The sequence below is a fragment of the Sceloporus undulatus genome, chromosome 4 (genome assembly GCF_019175285.1).
Source record: "Sceloporus undulatus isolate JIND9_A2432 ecotype Alabama chromosome 4, SceUnd_v1.1, whole genome shotgun sequence".
NCBI classification, from domain to species: Eukaryota; Metazoa; Chordata; class Lepidosauria; order Squamata; family Phrynosomatidae; genus Sceloporus; species Sceloporus undulatus.
This window is the reverse complement of record NC_056525.1, coordinates 25719679-25738914: the sequence shown is the minus strand read 5'-3', so window position 1 is coordinate 25738914 and position 19236 is coordinate 25719679. Positions and strand designations below refer to the sequence as shown.

The following is a 19236-nucleotide window of genomic DNA, read 5'->3' as shown; positions in this document are numbered from 1 at the left end:
GAAAGCTGGCATCCACTCCACCAAAAGCATCTGAGGAAGTAGACTGAAGTCTACGAAAGCTCATGCTGCCAACTTGTTTCTTTCAGTTAGTCTCAAAGGTGCTACAAGATCTGTCTACAACTATGAAGATATTCAGTAGATTTGAAGTCATAGAGACCAAATCTTCCCTATTTAATTATTACATGGAGTGCAAGATCTTTATATGCAGTGCAAAACAAGCTCCTCATATAAATAGTCAAAACTATACTATGCAATTATATAGGCAGAGAATTTCCTGCAGATGTGTGGGCCTCAGACAACATACTTGAAAATTCAATACATACATACATACATACATACAAGTAATCTGGTGATCCTACATGCCCCAAAACAAAATATGATGAAAATATGTAATACACAGGTGACAATGAAATGGATGGAACTCTAGTACAGCATACAAATGATCAAAATGTCCACTGATACTGAAAATATTCACTGTATAATGGGAACTCTTTAACATTTATGAAAGGTCCACAAGGCTTTTCAACTGTTGCACATAGTAATTACTTCACAGTTTGCAATTCTTAAAAAAGCACTTTGATAATGTTAGGCCAGGTATCAAGCTTTTTGTAGCTGTTCATAGTAACATGAGAAAAGTTGCATTGTACCACATCATCATCTTCACACATTCCATACTTCATTTGTGGAATTTGATTCCACAGGATCTAGTGATGGCCACAAAAGTGGGTGGTGAGGTGGCTTCTGTTCCCACAATGGTCACAATGCCTATGTGAACCCCACAAGTAGATCATGGGGACAATAGAACCTCCCTGCTTGTGTTTTTCAGTACTGTTATTTGGCAACACACTGTGTCTTATACAGGGGGTAATATATAGTAGCCTTTGGTAGCCTTTGATAACCTTAGAGGTAAAGGTAAAGGTATTCCCTGTTGACAAGGTGTCAGGTTGTGTCTGACCATAGAGGGCGGTGCTCATCTCAATTACTAAGCCAAAGAGCCAGCATTGTCCAAAGACAACTCCAGTGGCCAGTATGACTGCATCGAATGCTGTTACCTTCCCACTGAAGTGGTACCTATTTATCTACTTGCATTTGCATGCTTTCGAACTGCTAAGTTTGCAGAAGCTGGGACTAGTGACAGGAGCTCACCCCATCATGCAGCACTTGGGCCTTGAACTACCAAATTTCTGTTCATCTGAACTGGCATCTTAACCACTAAACCACCACATCCCCTAATCATTCTTTAAAGCCATCCATATTAGTGATGATCACTGTGTTCTGTGAAAACAAATTCCTTAGTAAGTATAAACTGCGTGAAGAGTATTCTCTTATCTATCCAGAGTCTCCCACCATTTAGCTTCTTTGGATAATTCCACAAGTTGGATGTGTTTGATTTTTACATCTGATAGTAAATAATGACTTATATCCAGGGGTTCCTTGGCTGCAGTGGAAAATACTTGTGTTCACTTAGGACTGAGTCACCTGATTATTGCCATTCCCTCCTGTTTACTGCAGTGCTCTGAGTTACATTCCATATAGCTATAAAGGGTCCCACAGTACTCAAGGTTTTTTTAAGGATATGGGGGTTTAGGCAGGAGAGATTAGCAAAAACTGGTTTCTCTTCATTGTACAAGGAGAAATGCTTTCTGGTTGCATCAAGCTGCTATTAGGTACAACTGAATGAGATAACTTGATGCAAGTAACTGCATTTTAGACTGCACTGAAAGCTGTTATATTTTCTTGAATTGATGTGGTGGTGTAGATTTCAGATTTGTTTTGTTTTGTTTTTAAAGCTACTGAAACCTAAAACCTGAGGAAAGGCAAATGAATAAAGTATTTACACTTTAGTGCATGAGCTCTAAGGAGTTGCAGTGGGCCCTTGGTATCTGCTGGGGTTTGGATCCAGGACCCCACATGGATACCAAAATTCATGGATGCCCAAGTCCCATTTAATACAATGGCATATGAAATGGTGTCCCTTATAAAAAATGGCTTTTTGGAATTTATATATATATATTTGGAATATTTTCAGTCTGTGAATGTTTGAATCTATGGATATAAAATCTGTGGATCTGGAAGGCCAACTGTATTTTCTACTTTCTGGAAAGCCATGGTAAATCTGGTCCATGACAGATTTCCCAGTCAATAGATTATTTTTGAAGACACCCTAATGGATGGCATTCTACTTAACAAAAGCAGTTAGTATGAAATAATTCCATTCTAGCAGTAGTTATTTAGGAGCAGCTCCTCTCTGGCTGAGTCTTTCAAACTGCCTTTATCCCTACCCAGAGGCACCCAATTTGCAGAACCTCATGTCAAATAGCTACTGTTAAGACTGCTGTTACCATTAATTCAACCAGGAAAGAGTTCTAGTCCCCCTCACCCCTGTGGTGTTTCCCCCCAGTCAGTAGGCGTGAAGGAGATTTCCTGGCCTGCCTGGGAAATTCTAGCTCCTTCTTTGCAGTTGCTGTGGCTAGCAGTTGCTATTCCACAGTATTTCAGGGTAGTTTATCTAGCTGAGCTCAGCCTGCAGGAGTCACCATGATGACTGCAGCTTCCCTTCTGGCTGCCCTTCCCCCTTCCATACTGCAGTGCCAGTTCCATGGTGAGGGAGAACAGGAGAAAGAGAGAGAGTGTGTGTGTGTGTGTGTGTGTGTGTGTTCACACAGCCATGCACAGACTATTTTTATTCCCCTTAGCTGGCAGGGCCATGTTGAATGGGAACTTGTCAGGATCTGTTCACCCATGTTGCCTAGTCTTTCAAAAAGTTATTGGGTTCCCTGGAGTGGAGATTTCAGCATTTTTAACCCTTTCCTTGACAAACAGTGCTTTATTCTTTCTGAGTTTTCTGTCTCCATTGGAAGTGAGAATTAGGTTAAGGTTACATCTGTGACCCATTTGTACCCCTTCCCTTCGGGGGAAGTGGCAGAGTTTATTTGCATGATTGTTCCTTTCCATACTCTTTCTTACCTGAAGCTCTTGCATCTCCTTCCATCCAGCTCTAGGTAATTGTGTATTAATCTCTTAATTGTGACATAATCTGAATGTCTAGCTTTTCTGGACTCATCCCCCCCTTTAAAAAAAGTGGAAAATACTGGCGCTGTTATAGAGACTTCTCATTCATTGATCACTCTCCAGCATTGTAGTACCAGTGTAGTTCTGCAACTGTCTGCCAGTGGGAATACCACAAACAGAACAGTGGGTAGAATAGTCTATTGCTTTGGAACCATGCAGCAGATGGAATATGTTAAAGCATTTTTTCTCTAAATAGAGGTTATAACTTCCACCATTTTTGTTGCTTCCACTCATCAGAACAGCACTTTATAAATAAAGGTTAATAATAATAATAACAACAACAACAACAACAGCAACAATAACAACAGCGTCTTATTTCAAGTTAAAGCTGTACAATCCTTGCAGAAAGTAGAGCAAAATGCTCTTGCACAAAGCCCAGAATGCCAGCAGATTCAGACTGTCAGGATGATCATGTGCAAAGGCCCTCATTTTATAGACATGTTGCTTCCATCTCTGTCTGAAAGGTGGAGAAACTAGTGTGAGGTTTCCAGCCAAGGAAACACCCCTGATGTGATCAGGACTTTCGGGTAAACAATACAGTTAGATTGATTTTCAGTTTTAGGTTCAGGGCTGTGTGTATTTAGGCTGGTATCCTGCTGGTTAGTTACAGCTAGGATAGACACATTCTGTTCATTACTGAATAGAGTCAACATGTAGGTAATTCCATGGATGGAATGGGTCTACTCTAGTCAGGGCTAACAATGGGATTTGATCCTGAGTGTGTTTTGTGATTTCACCATACAAGTATATAATCCCATGTGCCTTCCTAAAAATTTCAAGTCTTTCAAAATTTAATGTTCTTAAAATCACTGGTTAATAGTTTGCGCTTTCCATATTCTCTTGCCAGTATACCTAGGTCCTGCCATGCATCCAATCTCTGTACCTTTATTTTGTACCCTTCTCCTATTTCCAGCACAGATACAACTTATTCAGCTGTGTGATAATGATGTTCATTGTCAGAACTATTTCCCGCTCAAATTTTTTTTGGGGGGGAGGGGTATTAAATCAAGTGAAAAAAGATGGTGTAGGGGGGGAAAGTGAAAAATTCAAAAGTAATTAAAATGTAGTGCTCAAGGACCAATGAAAAGACAAAACAAATGCGCTCTAAAACAAAGTCTGAACTCTCCCTAGAAGCCAAGATGATTAAGCTGAGACTCTTGTAATTTAGACATATCATGAAAAAAAGACACGACTCATTAGGGTAGACAATGATGTTTGCAGGGAAGCATAGTTGTAACTAAGTAGAAAGAGGAAGACTGTGGTACAGGTGGATAGATTCATCCAAGAGAGTGATAGCACGGAGTTTGCAAGACCTCACCAGGGCTGTGAATAACAGGATGACTTGGGATTTAGGTTTTGCACCTCAATTTTCTTAGCTCCTGGGAAACAATATTTGCATTTACCAGTCTTTTGGAGGTGCTCTTTGATATACTTTATGGGGGGGGGGGGTTGCTTTTGTTGTTGCTTTAAAAGAGTTATGTATCTTTAAAAAAATTGAAGGCGGAAACCAAAACACTACAAAAACATAACCTAGGTAAGTGAAGAATCTTAATGATAATGCATTTCATGTTGAGGTACCAGTGCTGCTGCTGTTTTGTGCCTTCAATTTGTTTCCGATTTATTATGATCTCAAGGCGAATCTGTCAGATGGTGTTCTCTGATCTACCGAACTTACAACACTTATCAGTTGTAATTTACAACACTAGAAAGAAATGAGTCTAGCATGAGGATTTATTATTATTACTATTATTATTATTATTATTAACCCATGTTGGTACTTACTAATTACAAGATTATCCTAAAGTTGCTTAATATGTCCAATAATTTTTTTGAAATAGACTTTTTAATTAAAAAAATCCCATAAACTGGTATGAGAGCCAGTGTGGTGTAGTGGTTTGAGCATTGGACTACAACTTTGAAGACCAGGGTCCAAATCCCCACTCAGCCATGGAAATCCTCTGACAGATTCGCCTTGAGGTAATAATAAATTGGAAACAAATTGAAGGCACAAAACAGCAGCAGCACTGGTACCTAAACATGAAATGCATCAACATTAAGATTCCCAGAATTCCCTAGCACTGAGCCAGGGCAGTTAAAGTGGTCTCAAACTGATTATTTCTGGTGTGATTTGGACCTAAGTGAGCTAGTGTTAAGATAGATTTGTAACTGATTAACTGACTGAATTTACAGAGGTCTCACAAATGGTTCCTCTCCTACCTGGAGAAAAAGTGACTAATGGGGTGCCTCAGGGTTATCAAAGGCTTACCAGGTTTATTTAATTTCACATGTGCATATTGTCAGTTTTGGATAAAAAGTTTATTGCAACATGTGGAATGGCTACTCTTTCTTAATGGTATAACCCTCTCCCAAGCAACCTATGTCTATTCTTTCCATTTTATTTATGCCTCTGGTACCACATTTTCTGTTAAAGACGTAATGCCTAGGAACACATCAACTTGATTAACTGAGGTATTGTGGATCCTTGGTGAAACTGTGTCATGGTTGAATCCAGTCCCAGAATACTTCTATGTGAGAGCAATGATGAGCCTGAGTAGGTTTTAAGAATTCATGAGAAAGCTGACATTCACCAAGAAAACAATGTCATTTCTCCAGTATGGAGTTAGGGTTCAATGGCCAGTAGGATGGTGACATACACTTAGAAAATTCAAGGTTGCTTGAGTGTATGTGCTTTTAATTCAGTTACTTAAATTGCTATTTGCTTCACTTAGAATCACACCTTGCTCTCACATACAGCCCTGAACACAAGGCAGTCAGATTCACATGCAATGGTCGTAGGAGAGCTGTCCGGCTATGATAATTGTGTAACCAAGGGGAAAAGAACAGCTGTCAACTCCCCCCCCCCCCCAAAAAAAAAAAGATCTCCAGCAAGTGCACTGGAGCTCTAATAGGGCAATGATGGCTCTTTTCTCTCAGCTGCTCAACTGTATCTGGATGTTGCCTTTCTTCTTCCACTTACTGAATTGCCATAGGATGTGCACACAGGCACCGAGATGCTACCTTTCAGGGTGGATGGGAAGGACAAAGGAAAAGCTTTGTAAGTTTGCTTGCAGAATATTCTGCTTCACAAATACCACTCATAATAGTGTGTTGGGAGACAATTTTTCACCAGTGTACAACAAGCGGAAAGTACAGTAGCATCTTTGGATGGAATACCAAATATGGCCACACCAACAAAGGCAACCCATTAAAAACAAAACAAACAGTATTAGTTTGATAGCTAAAAAATAGTAGTGGGTTATATCTTTTCCAAAGGCAAAGCTGTACTTCTCTTGTCCACTATACATTATGACATGGTTGTGTGTGGCCACTACGTTCTCAGAAACCTGGTGTTGGTCCTTGGCAGGAATTATAGTTGTAAGCATAAAATCAACAGATGTAGTGGACATTGCTGCTAGTGCAACCTGTTTTGTAGGTCCTGAGTGGAAACCCACTGCTCTGTGACAGAGGATGTGCCTTCTCCTGTTATCGCTGAAGAATGAACTGATCTGAAATACAGTGAGGGATACATAATGTGTCAAACCTTAACCAGACCCCCCAAAGAGCTACAGCCTACCTGGCTATGTACCTCAAGCATCTCCATCAGAAGGATGCAGTTACCTCTAATGTAGTAAGGCAGCAGATGGGAAAACTAGGAGATGCTGCACTGCTAGTGTGCAATTTGTTGTGAGGACCACTGCTTTGTAATTAAGTGACACGCTCCAGTTGTCTATACATTGGCATAAAGAATGGGGGTTGTTTCCTCCAGTAGAAATTATTTTGTTATTAGGGCAGAATATTATCCCATGGCAACATTAATGCTTATAGGTGTTCCTGAAAATAACAATAGTTGTAGTCTTTCAGGACATCAATTTCATTTCTTTGGTTCAGAACAAGATTTGTGTTTTTTGCCAATGGAAATAAAGTGATAGTCTTTTTTGGGGGGGGGGGAATCAGTGGTGTTGATTACTGTTAGTAGGAAACAAAGACAAACAATAGCTCAGATATGTGAATGTGTGTTTTCTGGTACTGGGACATATTTGATTCTTCACACTCAAATGCCCCCTTAGACAAAGGCCATTCTTATACCCTGCAATACACTGAAATTCTGCTGGGGATCTGAAAATAACTCAGTATTTCTCATACAGTTCTTTATGTCCCCTTTTCATATATTCTGTACAAATACTCCATTTTAAAAAATGCCTATAATCTCTGAAATATTAGAGCTCATAGTTTTTGTGGGTTTTTTGGGCTATGTGGCCATCTTCTAAAACATGGCCACATAGCCTGAAAAACCCACAAAAAACTGTGGATGCCAGCCATGAAAGCTTTTGACTTCAAATTAGAGCTCACATGCTTCAGTGTTTACTGCATCATTTAACTGCTTATTCTTCCCCACCCTTTTGCTAAAATTTATAACAAAAATATGAGTATTGTTGCCAAAACTAAATTTAGACATTTGCATTATAACTTTAAAGTCCCCTCTTTCCATTTTTTAAAAAACGAACTACCACTCTTGGCCATGGAAAAGTTAGCATTCCTCACAACAGTGTAAAAGGTTATTTTAGATACTCTCTTTGTCACTACAGGGCTATCAAGGTGAGCACTCAAACTTTAGATTGCACTTTGAAATGGATCAGTACCTAGTAAAGGTGTTTCAGAATTGGTAAGTATTCTAGGCTAACTACAGTTTTAAAGAAATTTTCAATGGCAGGTCCTGAAACAAAAAGTAATGTAATCAAGTACCAGAATACAAATAACAATAGCTAGGCTATTTTTGTACAGGAAATTGAAATTTGCACACCTGGACCACTAATGAAAGATAGATTAAAAGCCCCATTTTATAGGAATGGAACTCTTGGCCTCTCCCTCCACTCCTGGTCTTGAAGTGGAGATAAAATAGGTTTTATTATTTAAGATTTTTAGCTAGATAATATACCCGGATGAGAAGAGCCGTTTTCTTAAAGAGGTGTGTGTGCGCACACGCGTGTGTAAGAAATTAAAAGCTTTCCCCCCCTATTTTTTTCTTTTCTTTTTTCAAGGGGGAGGGTGCTCTCTCAACTTCTAGAAGGGAGCTTTACATGTAAAGGGGGGGGGGAATAAAGAATCTGGAAAGTACCTGTTTTGCATATTAGGGTACTGTTTTTCTTAATTGTGGTTTTGTTTCCAGGCATAATTCCCAGCTCTGCATGGCAATGTTTGCTTAGAAGAGAACTTGCCTCATTCTCAATTTTGTCCCTCCTTCAGAGGTTAGCAATCAGGGCAGCTCTTTGATTCTTTACCAGCTCTGCTGCTACACAACTGCACATTGTGCTCCTCATTCCATTTTGCTGTTACCTAAACTGTGATCCTCTCTACAACCATTTGTCTTTGGCACATTCCAACCTTGCCCCTCTTCAAATAATACTGCAGATAAGTTACAGAGATGTCAGAGAAATCTTTCCAATAGATATTTGAGTTAAAGTATAAAGGGATTCCCCCCTCCTACTGTTCACATAGCCCTCCTGCATATAAGAAATTTCCAGCTCACCAAATATTGGTTCCATATTCTTGACCACTCTGGTGGGCATCAAGAATGCTGAGTGTGGGGAAAGTGGCCAGGTCAGGGTTGTCCCAGTTAAAAGGTCTACTAATTCTGCATACTAACACAGCTACAGTATATCTTTGAATTCTACCAGTTAAAAGGAGCAGCCTCAGTCACATTGTTAAGCAGAATACATTATGGCATATAATAAAGCCTAATAAATGAGAATAAATTTACATGGCTTTCAAGGCAGTGCTCTTGCTCCAAGATCCCTTCACCTGGCCCTGAAGGCCACATAAGTCCTGAGATCTGTAAACCTACTGTGGGGAAAAACCTAAGTTAAAGAAAGAGCTGCTGCTTGCTTCAGGAAGGGAAAGTGTTACCATCCTCCTATAGGCCTTCTTTGCCTCTGAGAGGAAAAGGTGGGCTAGCACAACCACACTGTGATAACATTACTGAAGTAAAAACAGGAAGACAGATCCCAGGCAAGTTCTGTTTTATAACTTAACCATGTCACTTCCTTTCTTGGCACTTGTGAATTGTAGTTTTAGCTAGATCCCATTTTATGATTTCTGAGGCCATACAGGTTGGCCTCCATGGTGTGACTGCGAGCAATCGCTGCTGTATATCCGCTCCAAAGCATTTAAAATTGTGTCCAGCTGTTGTGAGATGTTATGGAACATGGATTATGACTGGAGGATGGGTATCTGTGTCCCAGCAGCTATTTAACTTAGGTAGATGTGGAAGCATGGTAACTAAGAGGAAGACCCCTGTCAACCAAAAGGACAATACCTAGAAGTAAATTCTCTGCATTAGTCTCATTGGGAAAGGCCACAATTAAATAGCATTATTTTATTTTATTTTATTTTATTTAAGATAAGGGAATCCAAGTTAATCCTTCTCCCACATCAAAACTAGCCTCCTGACTGCAGGCAGGCAGAAAAATATGTTCATGTAAGCCTGTCCAAAAGTAAAGCAAATGCTGTGTATTTCCTCCAGAAACATGCATTAAGAGAACTCTTAGCTACCAGGTGAGTGCATTTAGCAAGGTACCTAATCAGAAGGCACATGGGTGGGTGGGTTGAGGGTCTGGACTGTATATTTTAATCTTGTAAGCCGCTCCAATTGCATTTTGTAGAGAGGCAGGATATAAATAAATTATTATTATTATTACTACTACTACATCTTTTATTCCACATATACTGTTGTTCACTCGAGTTGACCCCAACTCATGATGACCCTGTGGATGAGACATCTCCACATCCCCTATCCTCCACTACTCTTGGTTCCCGCAAATTCAGACCTGTAACCTCCACATACAGTACAGATGGTGGTTTTTTTAAAAAAATCTGTTATGCATTAAAATATCTAGGATGCCCATTAAACATTTAAGTTGATATGAAGAATAAATTAAATGTCTCCCCAAAAACACATTTCAAATACATCTTAACTGTAGTGGGGAAAATGTCAGCAATAATAAGGGGAAATTGTCATCAAAGAAGAGGTCTGAAGGAGATGGAAGGTTCTAGTGGTATTTGGATATTCTTCACACCCTCTCCCCTTTTCTGGAAATAGATCAAAACATTTTATAGTAGGCATTCATGCCCCCTTATGCTTTGTGTATCTTGGCAAGTTTGTTGTGACCCATTTCTGTGGGTTACTGAGAGGAGGAGCTAGAAGCCTAATTCTACATAGCTCCTAGCGGCGCACGAATTTTCCTTCTATTTCTTATAGTCAAGGAGGTTTAAAAGTACAGAGGAGAAGGTGGCCTGGGAAGAGTGCTGGAGAAGGGCTCCTTGAAATTTTTCAATTTTCTTTAAACTTTTTCTTTAAGGGGCTTGTGGGGACTTGTTTTTAGAAATGAGTCAGAGACTTACCTCTGGAAGGAGCTAGTAGTCAGAAGCTCTCTACATAACTATGGCAGGGTACAAAATGCCAGAAAGAGGCGCCTTCCTGGTGCGGTGCCTCTCTTTGCTCTGCAGGAGCGCCACAGCAACCAAATTGTGCGGCGCTGCTGCGGAGCAAAAAAGGAGCTCCTGAAAGTGGCTCCTTTTTGCGGCATTGCTGAGACGCCGCAAAGCTCCAGACATAGTGATGATATCGCAGCTGCACTGCCCCATCTGGAAGCAGTGCAGCTGCAACGTCATCATTATGCGCTCCTTCTGGTAGGCACGCCACAGTTGCGGCGCCCTCATAACGTGCGAGGGTTGCCAGGCGTGTGGCCGTTCCGCCCACCAGGCAACCCTCACACGTGACGAGAGTGCCTTAAAGGCCCATCTGTTCCAGGCCTATAGCCCCAGTTGATTGAGCTCTTTAACAGTTTGGGGACAAATGCCAAACCAGCAGGGGCTCTTTACACTGGTGTTTAGCAGGGGAAGCCCACAGCCTTGTTTCACTGCCTCCTTAAGACTTCTCAGAATAAACACTGAAGGACCTGATGCAGTCACCTGAAACACTTGTGGGATGTTAGTCTTCTTGCTCACAGATGTGGGGAACTTCGCCTGCACTAAGTGCAAGTTAGTAGCACTTAGAAGAGAAATTACAGCAGCTGGAGACCCAGGTAGCTACACTACAGCATCACAGGGAGCAAGAGGTTTTCCTGACCAGAAAGGACCAGAAGGACCTGGATGGGAAACGCACAGAGAAAGTTGCTGAGGAGGAGGAGGTCACTTCACATACAACAGAAGTAGATAGTTGGAGAAATGTCACACACAGAAGTAGGAAAACTAGGGAACGTTCTGTGAGCTTGCAGCTACAGAATCAATTTGAATCTCTATTATCAAGGATGATGAGGAACAGCAGCATGGACAGACTTCAGGAACAGAGCAGGGGACCTTGGGAGTACCACCAAAGGGAACAGCCACTGCAAAGCCTTGGAGGAGGTGTGTGGTGGTTGTGGGGGACTCCTTGCTGAGAGGTACCAAAGCAGTGGTTTGTGGGCCTGACAAGATGTCTCGGGAGGTGTGCTGTCTCCCTGGGGCAAAGATCTGTGATGTGACAGAGAGGCTGACAAGACTTGTCAAGCCTACTGACCGTTACCCATTTCTTTTGGTTCATGTGGGAACCATTGATACTGCAAGGCACAGCCTTCAGAATATCATAAGGGGCTATGAGGCTTTGGGTAAGAAGTTGAAAGAGATGGATGCACAGGTTGTCATCTCATCTCTTCTCCCAGTTGAAGGGCATGGTCCAGGAAGGGAGAGGGAAATAGCAGAGGTGAATAACTGGCTCCGTAGATGGAGGGACTTCTGGCAAGGGATGGGTTGCATCTCACGCCAGTTGGCAAAAATGTTTTTGCCAATAGTCTCAAGAATTTGATCAGGAGAGCTTTAAACTGCGTTATGTGGGGGAGGGAGACAGTATTCTGGAAGGCAAAAGGGCTGGAGAAAATAGTCAAAATGTCATGGAGGGAACAAGACAAACTGTGCAAAGACTCAAAAGTGGAAGGCAAAAAAACTTGCACAGGCATGGTCTAAGATGTCTTTACACTAATGCACAGAGCACGGGAAATAAGTAAGATGAACTCCTAGTACAACAAAGCAAATATGATATAATAGGCCTCACTGAAACCTGGTGGGATGAGTCTCATGATTGAAATGTAGGAATACAGGGGATAACCTTTTGAAGAGAAATAGGCCAAACAGGAAAGGAGGAGGAATAGTCTTTTATGTCAGGGACATTTACACCAGTGAAGAGATCCAGGACATCAATCCTGGAAGCCAGGTGGAGAGCATCTGGATCAAAATTAAAGGGGGGGGGGACAAAAGGGACGTTATTGTGGGAGTCTACTACAGACCCCCAAGTCACAATGAGGAACTGGATGATGTCTTTCTAGAACAGATGACCACACACTCAGAAAGGAGAGATGTAGTAGCGATGGGTGACTTCAACTATCCTGATATTTGCTGGAAGTCAAACTCAGCCAAATCCTCAAGGTCTAGCAAATTCCTCAGTTGCCTTGGAGACAATTTCACTGTCCAAAATGTGGAAGAGGCAACAAGGGGATCAGCTATTTTGGATCTGATCCTAACCAACAGGGATGACCTAGTTAATGGAGTGCAAGTGGTGGGATCCTTAGGTGGGAATGATCATGTACTCCTGGAGTTTGTTATACAATGGAAAGGAGAAGCCAGGCATAGTCAGACACGCATTCTAGACTTTAGGAGAGCTGATTTTAGTAAATGTGGGCAGGATACAGACCGCCCCAAAAGGGTGGTCTCCCGCCACCCTCATTTGTTGCACGAGGGAGCTGCAGCAGACAAACGGCGCATCTCTCTTGCACAACAAAAAGCCACATAAAGCGGCTTCTTTCTGTGGCAACGTGCGGACGCTAGGTGTCCATCACATCAAAATGGCGGCGCCCATGTGTATAGGGTGCCGCCATTTTTACACCCCTGTCACATGTGAGGGGCGAGGGCCGTTTGAAAGCACTGCCCCTTGCACGTGACAGGGCACCTCATAGCGCCCGTTTAAATTGGGCTATAGAGAAATACTGGGGGTGATCCCATGGTCAGGAATACTAAAAGAGAAGGGAGTTCAAGACGAATGGGAGTTTCTTAAAAGGGAGATACAGAAGGCACAATTTCAAACAGTTCCAATGAGGAAGAAAAATGGGAGATGTCTCAAGAAACCAGGATGGATGATTAAGTAACTTTCAACTGAGCTAAGTTTTAAACAGAACATGTATAAGAAATGGAAAAACTGAGAAATCACCAAAGAGGAATTCAAACAAATAGCATGCACTTGTAAGGGGTAAAGTCAGAAAAGCTAAAGCACAGAATGAACTCAGGCTTGCTAGAGAGGTGAAGAACAACAAAAAGGGCTTTTTTGGGTATGTCTGCAGCAAAAGGAAGAAGGAAATGGTAGGGCCACTGCATGGAGTTGATGGCAAAATGCTAACGCGACAGAGAAAAGGCAGAAATACTCAACACCTTCTTTGCCTTAGTCTTCTCAGAAAAGTAAAAGGGTGCTTAACCTGAGGATAATGGAGCAGAAGACAGAATAGGGGAATTTCAACACAGAATAAGTAGAGTACAGGAATATCTGGTTAATCTAAATGAATTTAAGTCTCCAGGACCAGATGAACTACATCCAAGAGTTTTAAAAGAACTGGCAAATGTAATATTGGAGCCATTGGCAATAATCTTTGAAAACTTCTGGAGAACAGAAGTGCCAGCAGACTGGAGGAGGGCAAACGTTGTCCCCATCTTCAAAAAGGGAAAAAAAGAGGATCCCAACAATTATCGTCCAGTTAGTCTGACATCTATACCAGGAAAGACTCTAGAGCATATCATTAAACAGAGAGTCTGTGAACATCTAGAAAGCAATGCCATAATCACAAAAAGTCAACATGGGTTTCAGAGAAACAAGTCATGCCAGACAAATCTAATCTCTTTTTATATACAGTGGTGCCTCGGGTTACGAAAATAATTCGTTCCGCGGCCGCTTTCGTAACCCGAAAAGCCTTCGTAAGCCGAAAACCCATAGGCGCTAATGGGGAAAAAAGCCGCGGCTCTGCCGCGGCTCCATTTAAAATAGCGCCGGAGTTTTTTCGTAACCCGAAACAATAAATCCCTATGGGATTTTTTCGTATCCTGAAAAATTCGTAACCTGGGTATTTCGTATCCCGAGGTACCACTGTATATATAAAATTAGCAGCTTGGCAGATGAAGGGAATTCTATGGATATATCTTGATTTCAGTAAGGCCTTTGACAGGGTTCCTCATGACATTCTTGCAAACAAGCTAGTGAAATGTGGGCTAGACAACGTAACTGTTACATGGATTTGTAATTGGTTGACCGGCTGAACCCAAAGGGTGCTCAACAATGGTACCTTTTCATCCTGGAGAGAAGTGGCCAGTGGGGTCCCACAGGGCTCTGTCCTGGGGCCAGTGTTATTCAACATCTTTATCAATGACCTGGATGACAGAATTGGGGGCATACCTATCAAATTTGCAGATGACACCAAATTAGGAGGAATAGCTAATACCCCAGAGGACAGGATCAACATTCAAAATGACCTGAATAGACTAGAAAGCTGGGCCAAATCTAACAAAATGAATTTCAACATGGAGAAATGTAAAGTACTGCACATAGGGGGTGAAAAAATGAAATGCACAGATATAGGATGGGTGAACCTGGCTGAATGAAACTACGTGTGAAAGGGATCTGGGAGTCCAAGCAGACCACAAATTGAAGATGAGTCAACAATGCGATGCAGCAGCTAAAAAGGCCAATGTAATTTTAGGCTGCATCAATAGAAGTATAGTGTCTAGGTTGAGGGAAGTAATAGTGCCACTGTATTCTGTTTTGGTCAGGCCCCACCTGGAATATTGTGTCCAGTTCTGGGCACCACAATTCATAAAGGATGTTGAGAAACTGGAGCATGTCCAAAGGAGGGCGACTAAAATGGTGAAGCGTCTGGAAACCATGTCCTATGAGGAGCAACTGAGGGAGCTGAGGATGTTTAGCCTGGAGAAGAGAAGGTTAAGAGGTGATATCATAGCCCTGTTTAAATACTTGAAGGGTTGTCATATTGAGGAGGGAGCTATCTTGTTTTCTGCTACTGCAGAGACTAGGACCCGGAACAATAGATGCAAGCTCCAGGAAAAGAGATTCCACCTGAACATTAGGAGGAACTTCCTGATAGTAAGGGCTGTTCAGACAGTGGAACACACTCCCTCGGAGTGTAGTGGAGTCTCCTTCCTTAGAAGTCTTTAAACAGAGGCTGGATGGCCATCTGTCGGGGATGCTTCGATTGAGAGTTCCTGCATGGCAGGGGGTTGGACTGGATGGCCCTTGCAGCCTCTTCTAACTCTATGATTGTATGAGACCACAAGGATCATACAGAACAAGGACTGCAAATATGTCAGCAGTAGCAAAATACATACACACACCAACCCTTTAATCATACCAGATTTGCTGTAGCTACCATTAACAGGTGAGGCTGACAGAGCAAACAGCAGAGTATCCAAGGCCTTTTTGAACAACTTAGTACCATGTAGACATTGCATGTATATGCCTTTATTGAACTGAACCTATTACTACTTCATCTTTACCTCTGAAGCAAATTTAAGAAGGTAATTTGTTATGGATTTACAAGTTTCCACTAATCTGTAAATGCCTCAAGTAACTCAAGTTAATTGAAACAAACTTAACTTAGATCTCAATGCAAATGGATTTGGAAATTCCCTTACATTTGCTGCTATAAATGGAAATATTTAGTATTCTAAGATGTGGTTAGTTTTTAAACATTCAAAAAAATACTTCCATTGGTATCTTATGATATAGATATAAATTTAAATTAGTAAGTAATAATTATAATATTCCAGCATTCAGTCTAAGTGACATTTTTTCTTCTCCTCTCATTTCAGACATATACCTGTTTTCTACAGCCCACTTATAACCTCCCAGAACTCTACAGAACGGAAAACTATTTTAACAACAAATATATAGGTAGCAAGTATCAAAACTGCTAGTGCTGCATTTGTCTATAACCTTATAGCCAAACTGATGTATGTTTTACTAAAGAATAATGTGTATTTTTATGCCATGTACCTCTGCTGTAAGAATGAAACTAATCACAGTACTTGGAATAGTTGCTGAATTTTACCTATGAGTGGTCTCTGTTTGAAAAACTTAAAAGCTGTATTTTGTTTACATTTAATGTGGGACACAGGATGCAGCATATTTATCCAGATTCAGTAACAAATTATTAAAGTTAATTTGTATGCTGTTGTTAGATACAAATTACAGAACCACCTTCCCTAATCTTACAGTTGAAACCTTATATCCCCACTAGGGCTGCTTCACTGCAAAAACTGTGGGCTGGAGCTAGATTTAATCAGGATCAATTGAAGTAATTGGGATTTAAATCAGCTGTGATGAATTTTTCTGTTGATTTCAGTGGGCATTCTTTAAGTACCCAACCTCTACTTTGAAAGTAGTCCCCCCAAATTTATTTATTTTAGGTATATTTGTATTGCCTTCCAGCCCACAATACAAAGATAAAAACATGTTAAAATATATTCAAATACTCTTCAAAAACTCCTAAAACAGTCTAAAAACAACCCTAGAATCCAGTTTTGAAACTGTCAAAATACCAATCTGTCAACCACTGAATGCGATATGGAACAGCTTAAAGTGATGGGGCCAGCCTAACTTCCTTGGGTATGTAGTTCCAGAGCTGAAGTGCTGCTACAGAATGTTGGAATTTAAAAGAAAAATAGAAAGTCTGCTCAACAATATATTCACAGTTCTTGTGTAACATAACATTAATGCTACAAATAAAGGGTCTGGATAATATTTGGGGACGGGGGGGGGGGGGGGGGCAACAGGGGGAGCAGAACATCCCTTAAATAAACAGATTCAGCAATATATACTGATTCAACTGATCTGTCGGGGATGCTTTGATTGAGAGTTCCTGCATGGCAGGGGTTTGGACTGGATGGCCCTTGTGGTCTCTTCCAACTCTTATGATTCTATGAAATGGAGGCAGCTTTCAATGTGTAGCTTTTCTGTGTGCCTTGGGAGACAAGTTATGGCTTGATCCAAAGTAAAAATCAGTTTGCTATCCTCGCAGATTATTTAGATATACACAACTAAGAGTACATTCTGATAAAATTACTGATGAAGGGCTAGAGATGTAGGTCTGACTGTATGTGTCAGAATCAGAAATGTGGAATTTTATATTTTCACAAAAGTGGAATTTCTTGTATTATGAAATAAAGATCAATCTACTGCATATAATAATTGTATTTTTAAATTTGCTTTTCTAAACCTGAGCCACAGGAAAAAATGTATTCAAGGTTTCCTGCATCATGCCTGCATCTGATAATCTTGTGGCATAAAATCTTGCCATTATTTTTGTGGCATAAAAAAGAGGAAGGAGGGAAAAAAAGAGGAGATGTGGCAGCACCTTTAAGACTAACTGGTTTTTATTTTTGCATGAGCTTTCGTGGCTATGAATCCACTTCTTCTGATCTAGTACCAACTGGCATCAAGATCTCAGGCAAATACTGGATCCACTCAGTACTACATCCAAAGAAGTGGATTTATATCCACAAAAGCTCATGCACCAATAAGAATGTTGTTTCTTCCACCCCCTCCTTCCTTTGCTGCTGCAAGAGATTATCATGGCTACTTCTTTCAAAACTATCACTAATCTTGTGTTTAGTCACAATGAAGCAATAAAAAAAGGAAAAATCTCTGTTACTGCTTTACATACTGACTCTCCCAATTCTCATATGATAGAATTTGGAAGTAAATAATTACAGAACAAACTAAGCATAAACCCAAGACAAAAGCAACAAATCCTACTAAAGGTTGAATCAGTGAAACACCTCTTCATGGCAAACTGTGGCTTGAATCGTGTGAACTGGATAGTGACTTTTTGGTATTGAAAACTTCAATACGATCTGTAGGGACGAACAACTGGCCCCCAAGCTTTCATTTCAGAGACACAGCCATGTTAGTATGGAGTATCAGTATGCAAAGGGAGTTATAGCACATTTGAGATTAACTGTATGAAAGAAGTTATAGCATATGCTTTCATAGACTTGGTCTACTTCCTCAGATGCATAGAGTGAATGCCAAGCCTACGAAAGCTTATGCTACAACTTCTTCACACAGTTAGTTTCAAATGTGTCATAGATTCCTTTGCAGGCTTTAGTTTATCTGCTTTGTCTCTTTATCTTCTGTACAATGGTAGGTTAAGATGCATCTTTTGCAAAAGTAGCAGCTAATATATACAACATCAGTAAACACGTATTGTTAAGAGGTACTCAGTTGCTGTAGTATGGATTCACTTATTTTCCTTTGTCACCACTCATTGCTAGAACACGGAATGTATCTTTCACATATAATACAATGGAACTAAATTAGACAAAGCTCCTTCCAAAGGAGGACTTCAGAGAAGGGGTAAACTATTTACAGCATCTGACCAAGTGAATAAGATGTGTCACTTGAACAGCATGGTCTCTCTTTAAAATTAAGTATGATAAACCAGCTCTTCCCTCTGCTTTAACTGTATTATAGGGGAAGACTAGTTCTGGCAGAAAAGTAAGTATCAGCCATTCTCCTTCACTGCTAATAAGAAAAGCAAGATTTTTCAAGAGATATTAACATATTAATTGTACTAGAAATGTAAGAAACCAACACCTAAATGCACAAGAGCCTTCTTTTCATGCTAATCATCTGCCCTATCTTTTCTCCCTCAAACATTAAACCACTGGTCCTGCATGAAATATTGAAATAAAACCTCTGCAAGATTATTATGTCATGCATATAAAACACAGCTCAATGCCTGGATTAATTTGCTGAAAAGAATCAATATTTAAAATAGTTTGCTTAAAGAAACTGGCATAAAAAGAGTACAACATGATCCAGTACTTTTCAATTCAGCTGATTTCAACAGAAGTTAAGCCCATGGTTAACACCCCAACAGAAAGAAAATAATATTTTTTTTAAAAAATACTTTGATTATACTGTGTTGCAAATTTGTGCATCAGTTAATGTAATAGCTTTCCACGTTCATATCCATCGATTAGTTCCACATAGTCCTATTTTCATACAGACAGTTGACTTTTTAATATGTGACTACAGTAGAAATATTTCATTTTTCTCCAGGTGTCAACTTGAGAATC

The 19236-nt window shown here is 40.5% G+C and overlaps 1 protein-coding gene across 1 annotated transcript in view; it reads left to right on the top strand.

Annotated features, from left to right (window-relative positions):
• Positions 1 to 16342, top strand: part of BCAS4 (breast carcinoma amplified sequence 4) — a 61000-nt gene extending 44658 nt beyond the window's left edge. Inside the window, 1 exon segment of the mRNA XM_042462504.1 lies at positions 15967 to 16342. Within this exon segment, the coding sequence (XP_042318438.1) occupies positions 15967 to 16071 (105 nt within the window). The 3' untranslated portion in view covers positions 16072 to 16342.
• The last annotated feature ends 2894 nt before the right edge of the window (positions 16343 to 19236 follow it).